The sequence below is a fragment of the Epinephelus lanceolatus genome, chromosome 23 (genome assembly GCF_041903045.1).
Source record: "Epinephelus lanceolatus isolate andai-2023 chromosome 23, ASM4190304v1, whole genome shotgun sequence".
Lineage (NCBI taxonomy): Eukaryota > Metazoa > Chordata > Actinopteri > Perciformes > Serranidae > Epinephelus > Epinephelus lanceolatus.
The window spans coordinates 30,170,001-30,192,114 of NC_135756.1; the positions used below are offsets into that span (position 1 = coordinate 30,170,001).

General features: G+C 40.5%; 1 protein-coding gene across 3 annotated transcripts; it reads left to right on the forward strand.

Moving 5' to 3' along the window:
- The first annotated feature begins 3,008 nt into the window (after positions 1-3,008).
- Positions 3,009-21,872, forward strand: LOC117249356 (uncharacterized). 3 transcript variants are annotated; one of them, XM_033614964.2, is made up of 6 exons: positions 3,009-3,362; positions 12,436-12,650; positions 12,749-12,818; positions 12,944-13,034; positions 19,103-19,212; positions 21,344-21,872. In XM_033614964.2, the coding sequence occupies exons 1-6, from the start codon at positions 3,221-3,223 to the stop codon at positions 21,736-21,738; spliced, it is 1,023 nt and encodes a 340-aa protein (XP_033470855.2). In that variant the 5' UTR covers positions 3,009-3,220; the 3' UTR covers positions 21,739-21,872. The 3 variants fall into 3 exon arrangements, with proteins under 3 accessions (XP_033470855.2, XP_033470854.2, XP_033470856.2); XM_033614963.2 differs by having other exon boundaries at positions 3,028-3,362; positions 12,433-12,650; XM_033614965.2 differs by lacking the exon at positions 3,009-3,362 and adding an exon at positions 9,661-9,796.
- Positions 21,873-22,114: the final 242 nt, after the last annotated feature.

The following is a 22,114-nucleotide window of genomic DNA, read 5'->3' on the forward strand; positions in this document are numbered from 1 at the left end:
CAACCCACAAAACCAAAACTTGTCATCGTCACACTCAATGTTTTCGTCTAACTCTCTGTAAGTAAAGAAGTAAGCGTATTTCCCAATATGTTTGCCGATGATACAACCAGAATAGGGTTGATTTCTACTGACAGTGAGTCAGCAACCCACAGAGAAACTGATCAACTTAACTTGGTGTACTGCTAGCAACCTAGCCAGAGATGTGGTGGTAGCTGATGAGATGGATAATAGGTAGATTGTTACCAAGGAGGAAGTGGGTAAACTATATCTTCCAATGTTTTTTTGGCTGATAGGTAGGCATACTGTAAACATCCACAAAAAGAGGTGGGTATACTCTGTAACCCTCTATATTAACACATCTTGTTCTACAACAAACACGAAGCATTCCTTCCCGACAGCTATCTGTCAGCTTTTACTGGTGTGCCACTGAATATTGAAATATTTAAAAACAACATGCTGCTCATATTGCACCAGCATGATCATAACCACTCAACCACAACTTCAAACATTAGACGACATTAACAGAACCCACTGCATCCGGAAAACCCTCAAGAGACCAAATTATTCCAGCAACTGCATGTTTGTTCCACCGCCCTCTGGAAAGCAATACAGAATACTAGACTTGAAACAAGCTCTCACACAGTTCTTGCACACCCATTGTTTCCTGTAAATTGTTATTTCATTGGATTAAAGGAGCAGTGTGTAAGATTTAGGGGGCTTTAGTGGCATCTTGCAGAGAGCAAACAGCAGAAACTTCTCCCGGTTAGAATTCCTTCAGTTTTTATTATTGAGGAGGTTTTTACTGGGAGAAGAATTGTCTGCAGAGGTCTCTTCCACTACGGAACAAACAGACCTGGTGACAAAAACTGGTAAAAACACTGAATAATGCAGTTAACGCTACAAATCAGTCTTTCTCCGACTTACCTTTTTTCTGATCCAGACGCTCAAAGGTTTTTGCTGGGAGCTGAATTATCCACTGAGGTTTCCTCCTCTCTAAATCAAACAGAATTGGTAATTAAACAGTAAAAACACAGAAAAGCAGTTTCATGCTGTATTTCCCATGTTGCTTGTCACAGAGGGGCTTCTAACCACATTGGCAGACACAAAAATGCCAATGTTCCTATCTAGAGCCAGTGTTTGATTGGTCCATTCGAGGGGTGCAAACAATGCAACAAGGGGTGCATTCACTCTGAAAATGGTGCACACTGTTAGCGAATTTGTGAATCCTAGGAAGGTGAAGGAACAGCCCACCGCTTAATTGTGCCTCTGATTGGCTTACCCTGACACTCTTACCCTAACCTTAACCAGCCAAACCCCTCTTGCCTTAACCTAACCAATTCAACCAATGAAGACAATGAGTACTTGCCAATCAGAGGGAGAGTAGGGCAGATTATTCCTTCGCTATCCTAGGATTCGCAAATTTGCACACCATTTACTAAGGTTTCCCAGTTGAATAACGTGTTTCCTTGAAATGGCAACGGCTTTAAGGTATGTTTTCTCTCGTTTAGTGGGTGTGTCTGAGGTGTAACCAGCCAGCAGCTACATGTAGCCTACATAAACAAAATTCTGGGAGATTGTTACTTATTGTTTGTACAATTTTTGTTTTTATTTTACATTTGCTTTGACAATGTAAAGGTATGTTTCCCATGCCAATAAAGCCCCTTTTAAATTCCCACCATATTGAAATGCAGTGAACCTGCATAACACATCAGGGTGTTCAACGCATTGCCGTTTTTGTTTAAATCATAGACTGTATAAATGATGGACGTAGCTACCATAACGTCACCCATTGTTTGTGAAGCCACGAGTTTGACATTTGGTCTGTCGCCATCTTGGTTTTGTGGAGCCAGAAGTGACCATGTTTGGACGAGAGGCTGGCGCTGTGGGCACTATCAGCAGACAGCCTGCCATCCAAGTGGCCATGCCCTTTAGTAGCCTATAACTTTAAGCCTTGATAAAATGTAAACGGGTGTGTTATATAGTTGTCATGAATGTTGAAATTAGCTATAGACACCGTTCTGGGCTGTAAACATCCATCCATCTATCCATTTTCAACTGCTTATCTGGGACCAGGTTGTGGGAGCAGCAGGCTGAGCAAAGCACTTCAGATGCCCCTCTCCCCAGCAACGCTTTCCAGCTCCTTCTGGGGGATCCTGTGGCGTTTCCAGGCCAAATGAGATATATAATCAATCTAGCGTGTTTTGGGTCTACCCTGGGGCCTCCCACCAGCGGAACACTCCTAACAAGAGGCACCCAGGACTACCTCAACATGCCCCTCTGACGTGGAGGAGCGGTGACTCTACTGCGAGCTCCCTTTGGATGTCTGAACTCCTTACACACGTTTTGTCACCTGCGTTTTAGACTGCAAATGCTGAACGAAAACTGATTAGGATTTCCTGCAAATTTGCACAGTTCCTATTTAAAAAGGGCTGAAGATGGACCAGTAAATCGAAAGTGTTGCATGTTTATTTCCACTGTAAAGTTGGCCATTTTAACATGGGGGTTTATAGAGATTCACTCTGTTTTGGAGCCAGCTTCAAGTGGCTTTTTCGATGAACTGCACTTTTTGGCATTTCTGCATCGTCTTTATTTTTCAGCCTTGCAGGTTGCTGCTTAGTTTAAATAAATGTTGTGTTGGGGCTGAATGCAGCCACGGTGATCTCTGTGAATGTCCCACTCCCTATGCTGATATAAGTGTATCTGTCTATGTAGATACAAACAGCTTATTCTGAGGAAGGGAAGCACAACAATTCTTTTTTTTCAAGTAATTAAACACAAAAAAAAAACATTATTTTAAATTTAATTTCTGCCAGTATTCCCCTAAATGCCTCACACTGCACCTTTGAAATAGACTGCCTCTAGTTTTTTTTTTTCTTATTTTATGTAATTATTACAAAAGCCAGGTTAATAAGCTGCTTCAAAAAAACAAAAAACGATCCAGTCACAGGCAGTATTATTTCACTAGATTTTTTTCAGTTGAAGCTTTTATTCTGAAAACCCCCGTCCGGATATCCTGGTGCTGTTATTACAGCGGATCAGAGCACAGCTGTTTCAGCAGAGCAGCCTAGATTTAGGTCTCAAATATCGCTTCTCCTCGTTATATGTTAGCCGGACAGCGTCACTTCTCCTCCCTGCCCTCGCCTCTTTAGCCACATCTTTTAGCGGCAGGCGTCGCTTCTTTTCTGCGGGTGTCTCGTGCCGTTTGTGTGCCCACGAGAAGATGGTTTTGTCAACATCACAACAAGTCGCCCTGGCATTCACGGCTGTGCTCTTCACGTTCGTCGTCCTGCCCAGGATGTTTGGCGTCGGCGGCGGGACCGGGGCGAAGGAAGCTAGATTTGACCCTCGCTACGCCAGAAAAGGTAGGAAAGCTCGCAGAAGGGAAGGACACACAGCAGTATGGCTCCTCTGCGCTCTTTGCTGTACGTCGTTTTGCCTCGAGCGCACTCGTACAGTCTTTGCATCAGCTATCACGTGCACAGAGTTTCTCAAATAAAGGTTATAACAGAAGAATACATTCAAGTTATAGTCAACACAAAACAGCTTTTGTACCACACTACAACACACGCCATTGCAATCCAGTGAAGTCCGCATATTAAAGGTGTACTACCGTTTAACAGTTGCTAGCTTACTGCTTGTGGGGTGAAGTCAGGTAACGTGTGACACTTTTTGGTTGATAACTAAATAAAACTACTCCCTTAAAATTCTGAGGACTACCTCAAGTATTGCCTCTAGGACTTGCAATGTATCTCTGCTGTATTCATACAAAGGAAATATATTTATAACTATATATAACTATATATAACTTTGGACGTTCGAACATATTAAGAACCCCTATCTCACTCTGATGACATGGTCAGGTAAAAACGGGACAGCCGAAAAGATGAGACATTCATGTTTTTTTTTTTTTTTTTTGTTTTTTTTTAAAATCTGTTAAATCAATTTATAAGTTCAGACATTAAAGGGGAACGGTCCTTAAATTAAGAATTCCAATATGTTATTTCCATGGCCGAGGACAGGGTGTGTACAGATATAACCAATATCACTTTACCTGAAAATTTAGACCAAGCCTGCAATGGAAATATACATTATATGTGTGCATGTGTGTGTGTGTGTGTGTGTGTGTGTGTGTGTGTGTGTGTGTGTGTGTGTGGCGAGCGCGCGCAACACGCGTGTAAGTACTCTTTTCAAGTAAACACACCGATGTCAGTTCAAAGTACAGTAAGTACTAGTAAGGAAAAATGACAACAATTGGGTGAGTTTAAGTTTAATGTTAAAAGATAACAAAAACTCATCGCTGTCCTAAATGCTATTTATCATCGCAATTCTTTATTCTGCCCAATGATTGTAAACAGTCATTGGGTCTGTCAGGCTGGAGAAATGTTTGCGGTAATGTGACCTAAAATATTTAAGACCCATCGAATCTTAATTTAAGACAATTTAAGATTTTTTAAGGCTTTATATTAGGAAAACTTAATTTAAGACTTTTGAAGGACCTGTAGTTGCCCTGGAGGAAAGCTCAGTCAATATTTGTGAACATGAACTACTTTCTCCGAGAAACCAGAAAAAAAGAAGAGAAGGAAGTCTCAAACTTGTGATGTTGTAAGGTATAAAGTCTAAAGCGGCTCCATAGACAGAAGTCCTTTTTTCACATAGATCGCGCTATAAGGCTGCTATGTAGTCCCCTCTTTATGCTGCCTTTGCATTTGTACACAGAACCAAACAACAGCGCATTATTCCGCTTCAGTGTGTGATTTTTAGACAGCATTCCACCATAATGGAATCAAAAGAGGCATTAAGGGCGTGACATGAAAATACTACAGCATCAGCCTCCAGAGTAAGAAACACGTTCACAGGGCTTTATAAAGAATAACAATGGCATTAACATTGCAGTAACAATGATTTACCATCTCTTTTACAGTACATGGCAGTTGATCTTGTCCGCTGCTTGGAGGGTAAGGGGGCAATCACACCTACAAGGAGCGCTAGAAACGAAATGCCAGTAAAACAATTGATTCTCTATGATAAGGCGCGTCTGACTGGTTTTCAAGCATTTTTTATGACAAGCGTCTTTCTGGCGTCTTTTTAGACGCGCGTTTGTAGATGCTGAAAGTTGAAATAATCTCAACTTTTGGGCGTCAGGCGCCAGTAGCACCATTTCGTCATCGTCGTACTTGGCCCAGGCAGCCATTCAAATCCATGGAATCAAGCAAGAGGCGAGCTTTGCCATCACGTCAACTTCATTCATGTTTTGATGTTGAGAGTAGCTGAGGTAAATTGTGTAAACACAATGGCAATGCAGCGCGATGACGAACGGTTCATCCTGACTGTTTGTAATTACGAGGAGCTATACAATCCCTCAATACCTCAGTATAGCAATAAGCACTGGAGAGCACACGCTTGGAGCTGTGTGAGCAGCCAAGTGAAGCGGCAACAGCAAATGCCCTCCTCTGTCTTGGGTCCATTTTCAATGTTTTGATCGCCTGGTTGTGCACGCACCCCAGCTCTACGGGCGCTCCTCGTAAGGAGCGCTCATTGAAAGGGCGTTTCAGGCATTTCAAGCGTCTGTGAAGTGTCCGTGTTTCTAGCGCCACTTGGAGGTGTGATTGGCCTCTAAGGAGCTCCCGGACCTCATTGTTTTCCCAATTGCAGACATTTTTGGCTGCGGTTCTTCTTCTTTAAGTTGGCTGCTAAGCGCTGTCAGCTACTTTATAAATCTCCCGATGTAGGGTTGCACAGATAACACGCCATCAGCGTGTCACAAAATTACTCTGGGTGCTCATAGTGTCATCTAGAACATCTTTCCCAAGTTATTGTCCATGGAGCAGCTCCAGACTTAATAACCTGTGACATCACAAATTACAGTTTTAGCACTCCAGTTTTGGATTTCGAAAATAGTTGTTCATGTTACTAATAATTTTTGACTGTCTTAGATCAGAGGTATATCGTTTATGAATTTAGAAAATGGGCATAGTTCTTCTTAAATTTGTTAAATCATTAATATAACCTGACTGTTAATTAAAAATGCTTTCCTTGTTCTTTTGCTGCCTGTTTCCTTGGTGCCACGTTGTCTAATATGGACATGTGTGTGTGCGTGTAACAGGGATGACTAATTCTTGACTGGCTGACATGGACTCTCTGCATTGTTTTTGATATTTTTTTAATTACACAAATACTAAAAATGTCTGTAATAGTTTGTAACAGTGTGACATACGGAAGTTAGACTCACAAGTCAGTCTTTAGATGCTTTACTTAACTAAAGACTGATGTCTTTCTCCCTGATTTTGTGTTTAGATGGGTGGATACAATTTCAGAGTTTCCAAAAACTCCCTACGTTGCAGAACCAATAGTAAATCTGCAGGGCAGTCCTTCGGTGGCTAGCTGAACTCTTGTGCTCGTAAACTGACTAGACGAGACTAGAAACACGTGTAACGGTACAAAATGGCTCAAGTCGCTGTAAGTCCTTCATTTCCACAATCTTGTGGACTGAGCACACGTTTGATAAAACGGAGTTAAATCTCTCAGCATCCATTTTCAAGCTCTCTGTGTGTTTGTTTCCTTGCAGACGAGAAAAGGGGAGCACACATTTCCGGGAGGGCGTGTCCTTTTAAAAAAAAATGCAAGAGGTGTTGCTTTGTTGCCGGCCGTTTTCTCCGGTGTGTTAAACACAATTTAGAAAGGGGTGTCCCCAGACTATCAGAAGGCGGAGATCTCTGATTGTCTGGTGGCGAGACTACATGGTAGCATAAGTCATGGTTTTATGGCACCTGGCAGCCTAACAACATGCTGGTTTCACTTCAGAATAAAATGTCCCATTTTAGCTTGTTTTTTTGTCCCTGAATGTAATGAGTACTCATTCAAAACTTTTTCCCCATAAAAACTAAAGTGTATTGTGAAAATATTTTTGATTAAAAGTCAAACAGTTAATAAAATGTAACATCCTACAACCATTTCTGTTGTTTATTGTGTTAGCTAGAACACTCTAATAACCAAAATGAGAAAATCAACATGTGACATGGCTTCCCTGGCAAGTTCTGGGACCACTGATTTTTTGACTCTTTGCTCTGCCCATCCTAGTTACCTCAGACCAGTCAAAATTATTGTTTCATGTAGAGCACATTTGTAGTAACAATGCAGTAACATGTTTGGTGATTGACTCCTAGTAGTTACGAGCCCAAGATGTGAAACATTTTTCGTCCCGCTTTACCTGGGGTCCCAAGTTACCTGACTGTACCCTACAATTCAAGTGACGAGAGACAGTTTTCTTAGTTTGGACTCCTTTTACAATGCTGTTAGCTAATTTACCCTTTTTGAAAAAGGAAGAGTGCTAAGCAAGAGGGAGCCTTACTCAGGGTAAAAGAATATCATATCTGGCATGGGTCTCTTTCCTCTCTGCCAGGTGCAGTTTGTCAGCTGTGGGTCATCTGTTGCATGATGTCAAACTCACAGGGACACTTCTGATATTAAAGGAGACAAACTGGCCACCCAGTTAAAGTTACAGTTTGGGTCTGCAGAAAATCATTACAGTTTGCTAGAAGGGCATTAGGTGGATGGATCACACCTTCAAGGAGGAGAAATTAAATTTAGAGTAAGTTCCTTTCATAGACCACAGTGACCACACAGTGACATAAAATAATTCAAGATTTGTACATGTTATGTTACACAAGGGGAATTACTTGTTCACTTCCAAATTATCTTAAAGGAACAGTGTAGGATTGAGCGGGATTTAGTGGCGTCCAGCTGTGAGCATTGCAGATTGCATGCAACTGAAACGTCTCCCGATTAGAATTCCCCCAGTGTTCATTGTTCAGGAGGCTTAACCAGGAGCTGAATTATCTGCTGGTCTCCTCGTCTTCAAAACAAACAGACACGGTGATATAAACCAGTAAAAATCACAGAATAAAGCAGTTTCACTTTACAGACCAGTGTTTCCCAATGCTGTTTGGCATGAGAGGGCCGTTACCCTAGCACCTACTAACATCTGCACACTTTTTTTCTCTAACTTAAGAACCAGACAGTTTCGAGGATTTTACTGGGAGCATGATTATCCAGAGGTCTCTTCCTCTTCAAAATAGATGGACCATTTTTTTTAAACCAGTAAGAACACGGTAAAATGTTTCATGTTAAAAAAAAAAAAAAAAAATTATATATATATATATATGTATGTATGTATGTATGTATGTATATATATATATATATATATATATATATATATATATATATATATATATATATATATATATATATATATATATATATATATATATATGTGTGTGTGTATGTGTGTGTGTATATATATATGTATATATATATATATATATATATATATATATGTATGTATGTATGTATGTATGTATGTATATATAATTTTTTTTCCAATGCTGCTTGCTGTGGAAAGTCTAGAGCATTATTTGATTTGTCCTTTCTGGGCTACTGTAGAAACATGGCAGGCAACATATCTTTGTAAGGGAAGACCTGTTCCTAATGTAGATAACGACTCATTTTAAGGTAATGAAAACCGAAGGATTGTTATTTTCAGGTGATTATACACCAAAGAAAACATACTTATTATATTCCATTTCTGTCAGTATATCCCTCTAAATCTTACACATTGGTCCTATAACTTGTTTGCCCTTTTTATTTGCAAATTTGTAAATTTGTGGAGTAAATGTAAAGTAAAATAACAAGCTTTTTTTCTAGATTCACACATATATGGTCATATTTTTCATCAAACAAATATACTTATATCTACTTACATTCGATCAAATTCTAGTTTTAGGTTTAAAAGTAAGAATGCACTGACTCACTATTTTATTGCTCGCTATCAAAGCTGATAGCAGATCCAATACGCACAGCAATTTGTTACCCTTGCAACCCCACCCCTAAATTAAAACCTGCAGTGATGGACATTTTGGCAATTGTGGGACAGTGTAACAAGCTGTAAAAAGCTGATAAAAGATGCTGAAATGCACTGTAATTTTTTTGTTGGTTCATCAGAATGTGTGAGCCCTTGCACATCACACATTTGATCAATTGATAACATAAAAATATTGATTAAAGCAGCTTCCGGATCAACATAACTCACCGTGTGGAGCTCACTGAGATCATTTAACTGAATGACTGTAACTGATAGTACACCCTAAAAAATACTGGCTCAAGTTACTCAGTTTCAGGGTACGTGAGCTTTGGGTCTTTCTATTCGATTGTTTTCTGAAGCATAATGAATTCTGATTCAAATATTAGGTCATATAGCTTTTGCAGCCCATACACACGTGACTGTTTGTTTTAAAATAAGGTCAAAACAGCACAGTTTTTTGGTGGCCCAGTAGGTTTTTACACCCACCGATACTGGGTAACCTGTATTGTGCACAATGATTGATCCAAATTTGGTTAAAATTGACCCAGACTATTTTAGTTTGTAGAAAGATGCAGCAATGTAATCATTTTTGGTTAACATTCATATTAAAAAGCTTTGACATTACTAGATATATATTTAGTACCTCAAAAGGTTGATATTTAGGGATATATTAATGTCAGGGTTATCTATGATGGATCATGATATTTGTTTATGGGAGTCATACCTCCTAAAGGTCTAGTGTGTAGGATTTAGTGGCATCTAGCTCTGAAGTTGCAAATTGCTACCAACTGAAACTTCTCCTATGTGCCGAGCATGCAGGAGAACTACGGTGGCTGACTGGAAAATACAGATGGCCCTATCTACAGCCAGTGTGTGGTTTGTCTGTTCTGGGCAACTGTAGAAACAACATGGCAGACTCTATAGAAGAGGACTCGCTTCGTACGTAGATATAAATGCCTCATTATTACGTTAGGAAAACACTATTCTTACTATCAGGTGATGATACACTATTGCAGTGCACTTTGCCCTTTTATGTTTTCTACCTCTTGAGCTGAAGCAAATGTCACAGCCCCTTTTCTCAGTTTTTTCCTGGTCATGTATCACCAATTTCAAAAATATTTGTATCTCTCAATTGCATCGACTATGGAGCTATATTTGTGTCTTTATTACATGCGAGAAAATAAATGATATGAGAGAGGAAAAATGTTTGAGAGAAAAAAAAATATTTGAGAGAAAAAGTTTTCACATTGATAGCAAAAAATAATAATATTTGAGATTAAAACAAGTTTTGAGAGAAAGTATTTTGTCATAGAATATAAAAAAAAAATTTGAGATTTAAAAAATGATTTCCAAGAAAAAAAAACTTCAAAAAACTTTTTTTTATTCTCAAATATTATTTTTTGCTATCAATGTGAAAACATTTTCTCAAGTCTTTGCTCTTGTGTCAGGATTTTGCTTTCGCTGTGAAAATAGTGTCATGGGCGGGGCCACGTTCCTATTGGCCAGTCTCAATCGAATTGACAGCTAGGTGAGGATCGTCTTGGGAGTCGAATTCAACTGAATCATTCATCCACCATGGACAATTCACCGGCATAGATGCGCTGCGTTATTTGGGAGCGGAGACTCCAATGTTTGGGTAAGATGATGACACACACAATTGATGGGTAGCTAGCTGAGCAAGTTGGTTATCAAAATCATTCCTATAGTGAATCCTTTTTTCTCATCTAACATTATTTTACCGAGATTGTGTTATTAACTGCACTAGCCAGCTAGTGTTAACTTTACATCCAGCTAGGTTATCCCATTAATGTTATTTTACTATGGTGCTTTTCTCTTCCAACATTCCATGTGTGGCAGAGTGAGCGCTGCTACACCTCCGCCCTTAATTGGCACCAGCTGGGCCTAATTTCCAGTTGTTGGAGCCTAATTGCGCAGTGGTGGCACCTGCGTTATTTGGTCTTCCCCTCATGGGCGCGCTCACTTCTACCTGGCGTTTACCTGGCAAGGGCTGTGTATGGCGTGCTCCGGTTGGCGTGTTTTGTGTGTGTCGTGCTCCGGTTTCTGTACCCAAACTTGGGACTCATAAGGTAGGCATGGGTGCTGCAATGTTTGTGTACTGGTAAAGCGTATTATGATGTCACAGCCGCCGTGACTCTTCGCTTTACAGCAGCGTTGGCCGTTCCTGTTGTGTGCAGCTTCGGGGGGGACTTTGAAAATCGTGGTGTCTGCTTTTCCTCACTGCGAGACGGTGACTGGGTTTGAGCTGTGTGTTAAGCTCCCTTCGCTCCGGTAAGCTCACTCTGTTTTTTTTATTTCTACTTCTGCTAGTTCTGTTAACTTTATGTTAACAGGTTGTCCTGCTCTCTGTCCTGCTGTAGCTGAGGCCACAGCTTGTGGCTTCTTCTCCTCCTCTGCGCACTGTGTGGGGCTGCACTCTGTAGCCCGGTGACGTGGGCCGTCAGCTGGGCATCCTGAAGGACGGCTATCCAGGGCCTCCAGCCCCGGTGCGGCCGCTCCGTTTTCCACTGCTGTTCTGCCAGTTTTCCACACAATGATTAAAGCACAATGTAACGCAGCTGTGCATTAATGCGGCTTTGGACCTCCGTGTTGTTATATTTGGAAGTCCGTGTCCTGTCCCCATATTTACCAGTGTACGAATCTGTGTGACCTTCTGTTGTTAAGAGTAGTCTACAGGTTTGAGTGTATTCCCTGGGGTGCAATTCCACAGGTGGCGTTGTCGGTTAATTTCCCTCTCCTCTCCATTTGGCCACACATGCATAATGTTAATGTATGCATATCCGCTCCCAAATAATGCAGCACGTCTATGCCTGTGAATCCACCATGGTGGATGAAGGATTCAGTTGAATTCGACTCCCAAGACGATCCTCACCTAGCTGTCAATTCGATTGAGACTGGCCAATAGGAACGTGGCCCCGCCCATGACATTATTTTCACAGCGAAAGCAAAATCCTGACACGACAGCAAAGACTTAGGTTTTGAGAGAAACATTTTTTTGAGAGAGAAAATGTTTTCACACTGATAGCAAAAAAATAATATTTGAGAGTAAAAAAAGAAGGGTTTTGAGAGTTTTTTTTCTCGGAAATAATTTTTTAAATCTCAAATTATTATTTTTTTTATATTATATGACAAAATACTTTCTCTCAAAACTTTTTTTAGTCTCAAATAGTATTATTTTTTGCTATCAGTGTGAAAACTTTTTCTCTCAAATATTTTTTTTTTCTCTCATCATTTATTTTCTCGCATGTAATAAAGACACAAATATAGCTCCATAATCAACAGCCCAGTTTCATGAAGAGACATCTTTCCAGTGGTGAAATACTTATTTAAGGTCCCATGTCCACCAAAGGGGTTTTTCCCAGCTGAAAACACCACACACCCCTCAGCTGGGAGTGTTTGAGAGCACTTTGGAAGCACCGTGTTTTACTGAAGTAAGCCTGGTTTAATTGGTAATCCTGTTTTATAAACACTCCTCAGGACACAGTCAGACTTACTGTTTCACAGAAGCCTCATTGTCCGTCCCCCTGTTTGTCCTCATCTTGCTATATTTGTTGCAGCAGGTCCAGGCCCGGGCGCGGTGAGAGGTCAGCCCATTAACGTAAATGCCCCTGGTTCAGCTCAGACCCCTGAGAACATGCAGCAGATGAAGAAGCTGATGGAGCAAGAGCTGAAGAGTGACAAGTACAAATCCAACAGCAACAAGGGCTACGTGTTCACACTGATGCCTCTGTACGCCATCGGAGTTGGAGTGTTTGCAGCCTACAAGTTTTTGAAGGTAAACAAAGATACCTGCAACACTTAATGACCTTAAGATCGTTAAAATCATTGACAGGAAAAGATGCTGAATTTGTGTGCCATCATTTTTTTCGACAGATCAAGTCTGCAGATGACCAGGCACAAAAGGACAAATTTGCAAAAGGAGCCAAGAAGTCAGTGGAAGCAGGTGTATATTGCGTGCACTGGGATTTCTCTTTGCATGTCTGTGTATTCTTTGGTCAAACACACATTTGCTTACCTACTGTGAGTAGTGAGTAATTCAGATATCACGTCATGTTTGCTTTCATGCAGAGAACCAGTTAAACGAGCTGGAACAAAGGCTAGCGCAGACAGAGAGGATGCTCAATTCCATCCTCACACAGCTGGACCCGCTCACTAACTGGTGAGTGATGATCAGTGTCAGTTTTCATGCACTTTTGTCTCCACCATGCCTTGTGCTCAGTTGTGGTTCTGAAATGCGACACCCACTTTGCTGTCCCTCATTGTCCCTTTCCTTTTAGCAGGCCTGCAGTAAAAACAAAGTCACTGACAGGTTTCAGAAATACTATTTTATACTATTTATTTATCTACTACTATCATTTTTTTTGTTCAAGCCAGACATTTGTTTGTACTATAATGACTGTTGGTGAGGATTCTCAGTCATCCAGGTCATGGTTATCGTAAGTGCTATATTGTAGGCAACTGGACTTGCCTGAGTTTCTTGAAGACGTTTCACCTCTCATGCAACAGGCTTCTTCAGTTCTAACAGAGTGGTGCAGGTTTGAAACTCTGTGTGGGTGTGAACACTCACAGAGTCGTTAAGGTCACATGTGAGCTCTGAATTTCAGAGTCGTTAAGGTCACCTGTGAGTGGTTGACCCACCCGGCCATCATGTGTGTCATTTTTTTTTTTTTTTTATTTATTTATCCTTTATTTAACCAGGTGAGTCCCATTGAGATTGACATCTCTTTTACAAGGGAGCCCTGGCCAAGAAGGCAGCAAACCAATGTTACAACAATACAACAACAAAAAACATAAACACAGCAGTACATAGATACATAAAGTACATATAGTACACATCAAATTCAAAGAAAGCAGTTGCAGAGCTCTGTTTTTACAGACTGTAACAAACATTTAAAATCACCCAAGGAAACAAGGTCAGCCAATTTTAGCGTTTTCTGGAGCTGATTCCAGGACCAAGGGGCATAATAACTAAAAGCGGTCTTCCCAAATTCAGTGAAGGCGCGAGGGACCGAAAACAACAAGAAGTCCTGAGAGCGCAGGCTGTACCCACTAGTAGAGTGATTGAGTAGGCGGTTCAAATAGCCAGGGAGTAGCCCTAAGATGGCTTTGTAGAAAAAAATATGCCAGTGGCGCCATCTGCGATAGTTTAGTGATGTCAGACCAGACCCTTCATATAAGAAACAATGATGGGTGAGAGATTTGGCATTCAAAATGAAGCGCAAGGCACCATGATAGACTGTGTCTATAGCCTTAAGGGATGCAGCAGAGGCATGCATATAAAGAACATCACCATAATCAATCATGGGAAGAAAGGTAGCCATGACAAGTCTCTTTTTGGCAGTGAGATTAAAACAATGCTTGTTTCTAAAGTAAAATCCTAGTTTAATCCTGAGTTTTTTGGCAAGATTATCCAAATGAATAGAAAAAGTAAGTTTAGAATCAAGCCAGACTCCAAGATATTTATAGGAAGTCACTTGTTCTATGCACTTTCCATCAGTGGTAAAAACGTGAGGAACAGGAGGCTGGGAGTGGGATCTAGAGAAATACATGACTTTTGTTTTACTAGCATTTAAAACCAGTTTAAGATTTTTAAAATCAGCCTGAATCGAGCTAAACGATTTTTGGAGGTGCTGAAAAGCGCAGGACAGAGAGGAGGCACAAGAATAAACAATTGTATCATCTGCATACAGATGAAAGTTAGATTTATCACAATTTTGTATATCTGTGCCAATGTTGTTTATATAAATCGTAAACAAGATAGGCCCCAGAATAGACCCCTGGGGCACGCCCCAGGGGTCTATTCTGGGGCGGAAGATGAAGATGACCTCTGACCATCGGCAAGGACTGTCTGTGACCTGTCAGTAAGATAATTTGCAAACCAACTAACAGAGTTTACACTCAAGCCAATATTATGGAGTCTATTGATTAAGATGGTGTGGTCCACAGTGTCAAATGCCTTAGATAAATCAATAAACACTGCAGCGCAGTGTTTATTATTATCAAGACCCTGAATTATGTCGTTCAGCACCTTGGAGGCAGCAGTTATAGTGCTATGACCTGATCTAAAACCAGACTGAACAGAGCTAAGCTGACCGCTTTCTAATAAAAACTCCTTTAGCTGGTCATTCACCAGGGATTCCATAATTTTAGCAACCACTGAGAGTTTTGAAATAGGCCGATAGTTGTTCAGGTCAGAGGGATCCCCCCCTTTAAAGATGGGCAAAACATATGCCTCCTTCCAAGATTTAGGGATGGAATTAGTGGACAGGGATAAGTTGAAAATATTAGCCAGAGGTTCAGCTATAAGTTCTGCTGAGAGTCTCAGTAAATAGGGATCCAGGCCATCTGGGCCTGGAGACTTCTTAGGGTCACTTGCTTTTAAAGCTTTAAGGACAGAAGCAGTAGAAACATGTTCAAAAGCAAAACCATAAGAACCTGGAGTCTCTTCAGCAGTAGGAGGGCTGGACAAGACACTGGATTTCAAATCGGGAAACAAGCGATCGAACAAATATCCAGCAGAAACAAAGTGTTCATTAAAAAGATCAACAATAGATTGCTTCTCAGTTATTGGCTGAGAACAATGAATAATTTGTTGGGGGAGCAAAGCAGGGGCAGTAGGATTAAGCGACTTAATAGTTTTCCAGAATTTAGAAGGGTTATTTAAGTTTTCAAACGTCAAGTTGAAATAATATTCAGATTTGGATTTCCTGATGGAAGCAGTACATTTATTCTGGAGACACCGAAATCTGGACCAGAGAGAAGAAGAGTTTGATTCTCTGGCTTTGGCCCATGCTTGGTTACGAACATGAATTAACTCAGCGAGCTCAGGGGAAAACCAAGGGTTATCTCTTCCTTTTATTCTGAATTTGATAAGAGGTGCATGTTTATTTGTGGTGGAAAGGAAGACAGAATGAAAATAATTCCATGCCATATCCACATTAGGGATCAGACTAATTCGATCCAAGTCACCACAAAGTAAATCATGCAGAAACGCCTGTTCAGAAAACCTTTTATAATTTCTTTTTAGTACCGTTCGAGGGCTTGTTTTTGGGAGCCTTGTATCTCGAACACAAGCCACCACACCACCGTTAGGGTTAGATGGGTCCAGGTGAGAATGGGTGTGAAGTTGTCTGGAGAATTTGATGTAGATGGCCTCTGTTGCGCCTCTTTCAAACCATCCGTCTTCTCTGGTCAAGATGTGAACATTGCTGTTGTCGAAAGAGTGTCCCTTTTCCGTAAGATGTAAATGGAGTCTTGACCTGACGAGTTGGCTCTTCTATGCTGTGCCATGCGCTTGAGGAGTGGTTAATATGTTTCACCAATGTACAAATTTGTGGATTCCTGGCTGCACTGAACTGCATACACTGCATTACTCTGCTTCTGCCTGGGTGTTTTGTCCTTAGGGTGGAGAAGCTTCTGCCTCAGTGTGTTGCTGTGTTTGAAGTGCATAGGGATGTGGTGTGTGTTGAAGATCCTCCTGAGTTTCTCAGATACTCCTGCGGCATAGGGAATGACAACGTTGTTTTGTTTTTGTGTCTCTTCCTCTCTATCCCCTCTGGGTGTTTTGAGGTTATAGCAATGGCCCATTTAAGGTAGCCAAAGGTTTTAAGTGCTTCCCCGGTAAGTGCTTCCCTGATACTATAATGGTTGTTGATTGACTGAAATATATATACTTTTGTCTACAGTATTGCCAGCTAACACCTTGTCAAGCTAGCCAGCGTGTTGCTAACACTCATCCACTAAGCAAAAGACAAACAATCAGCTGCAGATACCTCATGTCAACAAGTAACAAAGCAGACACTCCCTTCTACCACATCACATCAGGCTAATTGGAATTTGAGCAAAATGGTTAGCTAATTAGCATGCCTATTAAGCCCATGGCTCTGTATAAAATAATTTCCACAGCCACTGTGACATCACCCATGGTTTGTGGACTCGCATTTTGGCTGTCCCCATCTTGGTTTTTGCAACCAGAAGTGACCATGTTTGGATTAGAGGGTGGAGCTAACCCTAATGTTAGCTGCTAGCTTGGTTAGCATGCTTACAGCTATGGTTAACTGTAATAATGATAATTTAATTTTTTTTTATTAACAAAAAACAGGCCTAAAACCATTTAAAACAAAATGTAGTAAGTGGAAATCCTGAACATCGACTACTTACAGGGTTTTTAAGTAGAACCAAATGCTAAATAAGATTTTTTTGTAGGTGACCAAAATGTTACTATTAACTTTCATGAACTGAAAACACGCTGAAATGGTCACACCGACAGCTAGGCCTATACTTTGTTAATCTGGGGTTACGCCATGGTTACATTACCCAACCAACATTGCCGCTTTGGTAGCATCATGTCTAAGATGGCACCCGACCTGTTATTCCAGGCAGCCACCCCCTTAATTGTGGATAACCTTAAGTCTTAAACGGAAGAGGTATATAAAATTCACCCCTCTATGGTTGTCATAAATGGGTAAATTCGCTGTAGAGGCCAAAACCATTTCATTTTTTCCATGCTGTAAACATGTTTATTTCTGTTTAAAAGTTGGGCATTTTTCACATAGGGGTCTGTTAAGCGCTCCAAGAATGAGTCCTAAAACCCGGAAATGATTTAGCCTTTTAGTACACCCGGTTTCCTCCTCTCAAAGTCAATGGGTTTTTGGTTAGATGCCTGAAATAAGGTCTGGGGTTAGCACAAGCTAAAGAGATTTTTACGTTTTGTTCTATGACATGGAATGCATCATTATATACCCCACTCATAGCTTTGAACCTTTTTATGTGTGTTAAGAAAAAGGCGGTTGCAAATAGGTGCTAAATGTGAAGACAGTGCCATCATGCCAAACGACTTTACATCCTCATTATAGTGGCGATGTTGAGTCATGCAGCCATGGTGTTTTTTTTTTTTTGTAGCCTAACATTAGCTTCTTTCAATTGCATTTAGGCTTCAAAATTCATAAAAGTGGTGTTCATTTGTGAAGATTATCTTGTTGTATAAAACGTTTGCCACAGAGCTTTTTTCTGCAATAATCCAAAATCCAATAGAAAAAAATCCCATTGGCTTTTTCCACGTCAGACCACAAAAATGTCCTCCCTGCAGCACTCTATGGGGATTGACTCACTCTTGGGGCCAGCCTCAAGAGGCCATCCAAGGAACTGCAATTTTTTGACATCTCCACATTCATTTTGAGCCCCGGAATTTGCCGCTTGATTCAGGGTTCCTACGCAAGTATGGAAAGTATGGAAAAGTATGGAAATAAATCTGATCAATTTCCAGATATGGAAAATGAAAAATAAAGTATGGAAAAATATTTATGTTTCCAGACTATTATCACTGTTCTAAAATACTGTTTTCTAAAATAGAAAATTAGGTATTTCCAAAAATAATTTAATCAATCTGGATTGTGTTTTATGTCGGGCCAAGCACAGTTTGTGTGAGAGCAAACGTCTCAGAAAACATACCGCCCCTTTTACCTGATTGACAAGTGGTATGACCAGTCCGCTGCCCCATGACCCTTCTCCAGCCCCCCAGGTATCAAGTTTCACTCCAACACTGCACCTTTGACAAGAAGACGAGTTTCACGTGGTTCACAATGGGTAGATGTAAGTTTTTGGATGGATGGCTTGACAATACCGTATATAAATACTGGTTGGCCAAGGATTCCCAATTCACACACAGAGCTAGATGCAAGCTTTGTGTGAAATCGTTTGACATCGCCAACATGGGGGAGAAGGCGATTCTGAGCCACATGAAAGGAACAAACACTGACGTCTCGTTACTGCATCGCTTGCACCCAGAGTCCCAACCTTTTTGCCTCAGCCCAGACATTGAACTTACCTGAGTTTTTATTTACATGCCATTATGGTACTTGGCTACAATTGCCTATTAAGAATAAATTAAATATGATGTGAAATATGACACACTGATATTTACTCAGATGTCGCATATTCTCTGAAAAAAAAAAACAATCGCAGAGAAGTCTGGAAATTAGGGTATGGAAAAGTATGGAATTTTGAAATTCCAAATGTGTAGGAACCCTGTTGATTGAGCCACCAAATGAGCCAAGCAACCCTTTAACTAGCCCACTAAGATAACCAGCCTACTGCCTGAGATACAAACTAGTAATTACAATTTCTGTCTCCTCCAGTTAAAAGGCACTGTTTCACCACATGCTAGGAGTAATTCCTCTGAGATTTGTTTTCATCATCATGTAGTTTTCACTTCTCATCTCTCTTCAGTGTGAAGTCAGTGGCCCAGGAGCAGAAGAACGAGATCATGTCTCAACTCCAGACCATCCGGTATCTGATGAAGAAGAGAGGAATGGACTGTCCACCCCTGAACATCAACGGTGGGCTGAGCGATTGTGTTCACACTGATGACTAATACAGTTTTTCTTTTTTGGTCTCAAATCTGATTTTAGGAATTACTGTACACATTGCATTTGAATAGTACAAGCAGTATATATTTTTTTTCCACTAAGACTTGAAACAGCAAATTGCAGGCTGGGTAATAAGATATGGAATATGCAGTCATGCTTCATGCTACTGTCACGACTTGTTTAGCTGTGGCATCAGCTTTGCATGTCTGTCTTGCTGTGATAACCCACAATTTGAAATTCAACAAGAGCAACCACATTGAAATACAACTCTAAAAAAAAGTGTTTTGCATCTGATTTTATAGTTATGAATGTGGTTGACATCTAAAATGCAAAAAGGTCAGCATTTTCTGATGACTGCAAGATCCCATCAACTTTCATTTTCCTACTGTTAGTTCTGAATGATATTGATAAAATCGAATATTTCTATACATTTGACTTTAATAAGGATGAATTTTGACATCATGTGACTATTATGCAGTAGAAAATTATTATTATTAAATTATGTCAGTGCTCTCTCCTAGACCACTGGTGTTTCTAAATAACTGCCACCACATCTTTGGCTTTTGTGTGCAGCTATTTCATATAGATCGAAATACTAATATATTTGTGATGAACTAATATCGGCTGATATATCGTTGTCCTTCTGTAAGGGGCCCTGCGCAAGACAAAACAAGAGCATTACTATTAAACAAAATGTGGCACAATAATTGTTTTCTCCTGATTATGTAGTTTCCTTATCGTTGTAAGCCCAATTCGGAATTGAAAATAAGATTCAGTGCACCACCTAGGACTAATATACGGTACATTTTTCAAATAGTACAGAGAACCAGGCCTTCATTTGAAATAAGATTGTATTAGAGACATGCCTTTATAAGTATATCTTATCATGTTTTAGTAAGAAGCCTCCCTGTTTTCTTCCTGCTGTTGATTCTGTTTAGCGCAAATTCCACATTTCTTCTATGTTTACCTGTTGTTTTGATATATTTGGCATTATTTACACAATGTCCCACTGCACTAGTTTCTAGGGCTGTACCCAAGTCAGAATTATGCCAGTTTAATCAGATTTGGCTGTTGAAAATGAATATTTGATGATTGTTTTTTTTCCCCATATTAAGTTCTAAAGGTAGAAAGGGGTTCAGCATGACGTTTACACATTCACGCCAGATAGTAAACAAGCTAACTACGCTAACGGCCGATTGAAAATGTGCAACAGCATTTTTTGCTGACTTTAGATATCAAACAAAAGCCAGAGACTGTGTTTTATTAAGTTGCTGTGAGCTGTAAATTCACCACTTCTCAGTCGAAGAGAGAAGACGATGTTATCTCGGAGCCTTATGGTGCTGAGTCTCTACTCCTCTGTGCATCTCGTTCGCAGACTGCTTACTCACAGCCAAATCTAAGGACATTTTGGTCCCAAGAAGTACACTACACACTGACTAGCAAAAAACAAAAAAGGCTGCTTGATTTGAAGCGGTCTCGGTCGACTGAGTGGTCTCTGACTGATGATTCAAATCTTTGACTTTCAAGGGGCGGTTCTGGTAATTTCAGCATCAGAGTCATGTCATGCTCGCACTCTGCTGCTCTGAGTTTCTCCCAACGGAAATACTATTTCTTCCCATTCACTGATAATCTCCTGTTTCTACATTTTGCCGTTTATTAGACTGCTGTTAAAGGAGTACTTCACCCACAAGATGACCTTTTTGTATATCATTTAGTCATGCCACGTTATCTTGAATTCTTGACAAAAACTTTGTTTTTCTGGCATGACTGACAGCGGCAGGTTGCAGGTTGTATGCCTATACATACGTTCGTCCCATTCTGGTGAATAGAATATCTCAAGAATACCTTGAGATAATTTCTTCAAATTTGGCACAAATGTCTACTTTGACTCAAGAATGAACTGATTAGAGTTTGGTGGTCAATTTTAAGGTCAATGTGACATGATTGTAAACTGTAACTGCAACTTGACTGGTTCACAGAGGCATGCAACTGTGAGCAACTGCAAGGCAGCAATTTTAGTTTAGTAGAGAATTTACACATATAGTTTTATTATTGATTATTAATAGAATATGTGGTTCATTTTCTATCGCTTGTTTTTCAGAGGCATCCTGCGAGCGTAATCTGGACGACCTCATTGAGTCACTGGGAGCCAACGACACCTCGGCAGTGCAGGCTTCTCTGGTGGACAAGCAGAGCTCTACACGAACAGCAGAGGCTTCTGAAAAGGTATATCAGAAGAGTTTGGGAGGTAAAGACGAAGCTGCAACAGAAGGTGAAGAGATGAAGGAGCTCGTACCAGAGGATTCAGATGGGGAATCGGAGGAAGAAGGGAATGTAGAGGAAGAGGAGGAGGTTGATAAAGAGCAGGAGGAGGAAAAAGGTTTGGAGGACTCTGAGCTCATGCCTTCACTAGAGGACTCATATGAGACAAACATTGAGGAGGTTGGAATGGAGCAGCCTGCATCCGGCCTCAGGCGACGCAACAGGCCTGACTGAACTCATTGCAGGACTTTTTCACTCTACAAAGATGTGACAGATTATTATTAATATTTATTACCTGAAAGGCTTTCATTCCAAAAGGCTGTCTACATATTCATCAAAAACACACATTGCATTCATCAGAAACTATAACCTCATAAGGAAAGCTCTCTAACAGTAAACACATAGGGCTCTATTTTCATGTTGCACTCACAAGAATCAACACCAACATGTGCACAAGGTCAGTGAGGGTTGCCAGGTGCATCTGCTATTATTGCTCACATAGGTGCAGTGTGCTATGTGCAGAAGGGTTGGCTAAAGTGAATTTGGTGATTATTCATCCTCCCAGTTAGTGACATTTCCTGTCACATACCTTTTATAACAACTGTTCCGA

Bases quoted from the DNA above. Each gene is read 5' to 3' on its own strand.
- LOC117249356 (XM_033614963.2), top strand. From the start codon at position 3,221: ATGGTTTTGTCAACATCACAACAAGTCGCCCTGGCATTCACGGCTGTG. The intron at 13,035-19,102 runs GTGAGTGATGAT...ATCTCTCTTCAG, and splicing joins CTGGACCCGCTCACTAACTG to TGTGAAGTCAGTGGCCCAGG. The intron at 19,213-21,343 runs GTGGGCTGAGCG...CTTGTTTTTCAG, and splicing joins TCCACCCCTGAACATCAACG to AGGCATCCTGCGAGCGTAAT.